This window comes from Arachis hypogaea, chromosome 4 (assembly GCF_003086295.3).
Source record: "Arachis hypogaea cultivar Tifrunner chromosome 4, arahy.Tifrunner.gnm2.J5K5, whole genome shotgun sequence".
NCBI lineage: Eukaryota > Viridiplantae > Streptophyta > Magnoliopsida > Fabales > Fabaceae > Arachis > Arachis hypogaea.
This window is the reverse complement of record NC_092039.1, coordinates 102497149-102499312: the sequence shown is the minus strand read 5'-3', so window position 1 is coordinate 102499312 and position 2164 is coordinate 102497149. Positions and strand designations below refer to the sequence as shown.

General features: G+C 28.2%; 1 protein-coding gene across 2 annotated transcripts; it reads left to right on the top strand.

The window, feature by feature from the left end:
- The first annotated feature begins 735 nt into the window (after positions 1 to 735).
- LOC112797082 (uncharacterized) lies at positions 736 to 1905 on the top strand. 2 transcript variants are annotated; one of them, XM_025839841.2, is made up of 2 exons: positions 736 to 1391; positions 1544 to 1905. In XM_025839841.2, the coding sequence occupies exons 1-2, from the start codon at positions 875 to 877 to the stop codon at positions 1603 to 1605; spliced, it is 579 nt and encodes a 192-aa protein (XP_025695626.1). In that variant the 5' UTR covers positions 736 to 874; the 3' UTR covers positions 1606 to 1905. The 2 variants fall into 2 exon arrangements, with proteins under 2 accessions (XP_025695626.1, XP_025695625.1); XM_025839840.3 differs by having other exon boundaries at positions 755 to 1391; positions 1541 to 1905.
- The last annotated feature ends 259 nt before the right edge of the window (positions 1906 to 2164 follow it).

Below are 2164 nucleotides of genomic sequence, written 5' to 3'. Positions count from 1 at the left end.
TAATTTATTGGTGACTGAAAATATTCCATAATTTGATATTACACACTAAAATTATAATTTATCTGAATTATACCACTTTTTTTTTATCAAATTTTAAAAAAATTCACAGCTAACATGTGCCTTAACTAATAAAAAAATTATTATAAAAAATATGTAAATTTATTTTTAATAGATTATTGTATATTTATTAAAATAAAAAAGTTAAAGTATTCTACTAATAGTAATTTTAATTTGTGTCTCTAAAATATATATCAGCTAAATTCTAACTTTTTTACACAAATTAAAAAATAAAAATACATTATTTTATAATTGAAAAAACATAATAATAATATTTATATTTTAAACAAACAATTAACTGATATAACTTTCTATTTCCAATAACAATTAGTTTAATTATTTGTACTCTGATCAGTAGTGTCCATGAGTTAAAATTTATTTATAAAATATAAATACTTAATTATTTATTGTCTTTAAAATTATGTGAAAAGATAAAAAAAAACATTTTCAAGAATTAATCCAACTATCTTATAATATTTATCCCAATTATATTTTTAATTATAAAATATCTTCATATTTATAAATTATAATATCAAGTGTTAGTTTTTCTTCCAAATTTATTCTAATAAGAATGTAACTTTAAAGATGAATAAATAGAATATTGATTATATTAATTAATATTCAACTTTTTATAAAAAAAACATTTGTATTTACCAATAAATTTTTTTTATTACTGTCAAAATAATTTATCTATTTTCATTGATATCCGTGTATTTTTATTCTTTTTCTACGTTGTTCTTATCTATTTAGTGCTTAGCAGGAGGAAATCGAGGGGAATCACAATTACAGTCACAGTTACAATCCACAAATCTATACTATGGAAGACGGTGTAACGGAAATTGATCAGAGTTTGGTTCCACCTCTGAATCGGAGTCCAGAAGATGGATCCAATAGAGAACACGATGACGAGGCTAACAACAATGGCGGTGAAGATGCTAAAGAAGAAGAAGGTAAAGGTGGCGGAGTAATTAGTAACTTGATCTCTACACTGGTGTCACCCTTGAGCACTCCAAGAACAGGAAAATCAGGACATGAAAGCGAGAAAGGGATGTTCAACTCTGAGGAAGGTGAAGGTGCTGGTTCTGAAGAAGGAAATAATGGTGGAGATGGAGGAGGAATCATAAGCAATATTGTTTCGAATTTGTTTCATAATCATCAGAGTGAAGGTGGTGTGGCGGTGGAGAATGCGAAGAAGGAGGAGAAAGAGAGAGAAGGAGAAGAAGATGACGAGGAGGTGAACAAGAATAAGCGTGCGAAGATTGGGGATGATGATAATGGCGGCGGTGGAAGCATCGTTCATGACATTGTTTCACATTTTCCTCCATCACTCCCAGGTACGCAACAAAAAATAAAAAATACCTGCTATATCAATTATTATATTTTATTTTATATTATTAATTATTGAGAAAACTATACCTTATCAAAAACGATAAAAAAAAAAAAAGAAAAATGGTGTGTGATAGGGAATGGGTGTTTGTTTCAGCAGAGGGTGCGGTTCCTACGGCAGACGAGGCGTCTATTTTGATTAACTCTCTGGTTCGTGACTAGCCAAATTATTGCTTCAATTTGGCACCAAGCTGCAACCAAACAAGCAGGATTCTTTCAATTTTCAATGTACTCTGTTTTGTGTTTATTTAGCGTTTTCTTTTTAATTTAATTTTGAGGGAGTCTGTTTTGTTAATTTTGGTAAGATTCTTGTTGAGTATATATATGGATATGGACTATGCGGCAGAAATCCATATATTTGAAGCTGGGCTTGTTGCATTGTTGCTGGGAAATTTTCAGTGGCGTGTACAGTTGTATTGTTGTTCTTGAAGATGATGAACATGGCTAACTTTTTCTAGTGGATCCTCACGCCTTTATATGTGCTAGCTACTTAGCTTGTCATACTGGTTTTTTTAGTCACATTTTTAGAATTTATTTATCTAGGTTACAATAATAGATCTGACTAACGTAAAAATTTGTCTTAATTTTATATAATTTAAAATTTTCAATATATAAATTTTTTTTAGATGAAAACATCGAATGTAAAATTTGTTAAGGATTTATTTTGGAGATAATAATAGTAATAATAATAATAATAATAATAAATTATTTTATAATTTAT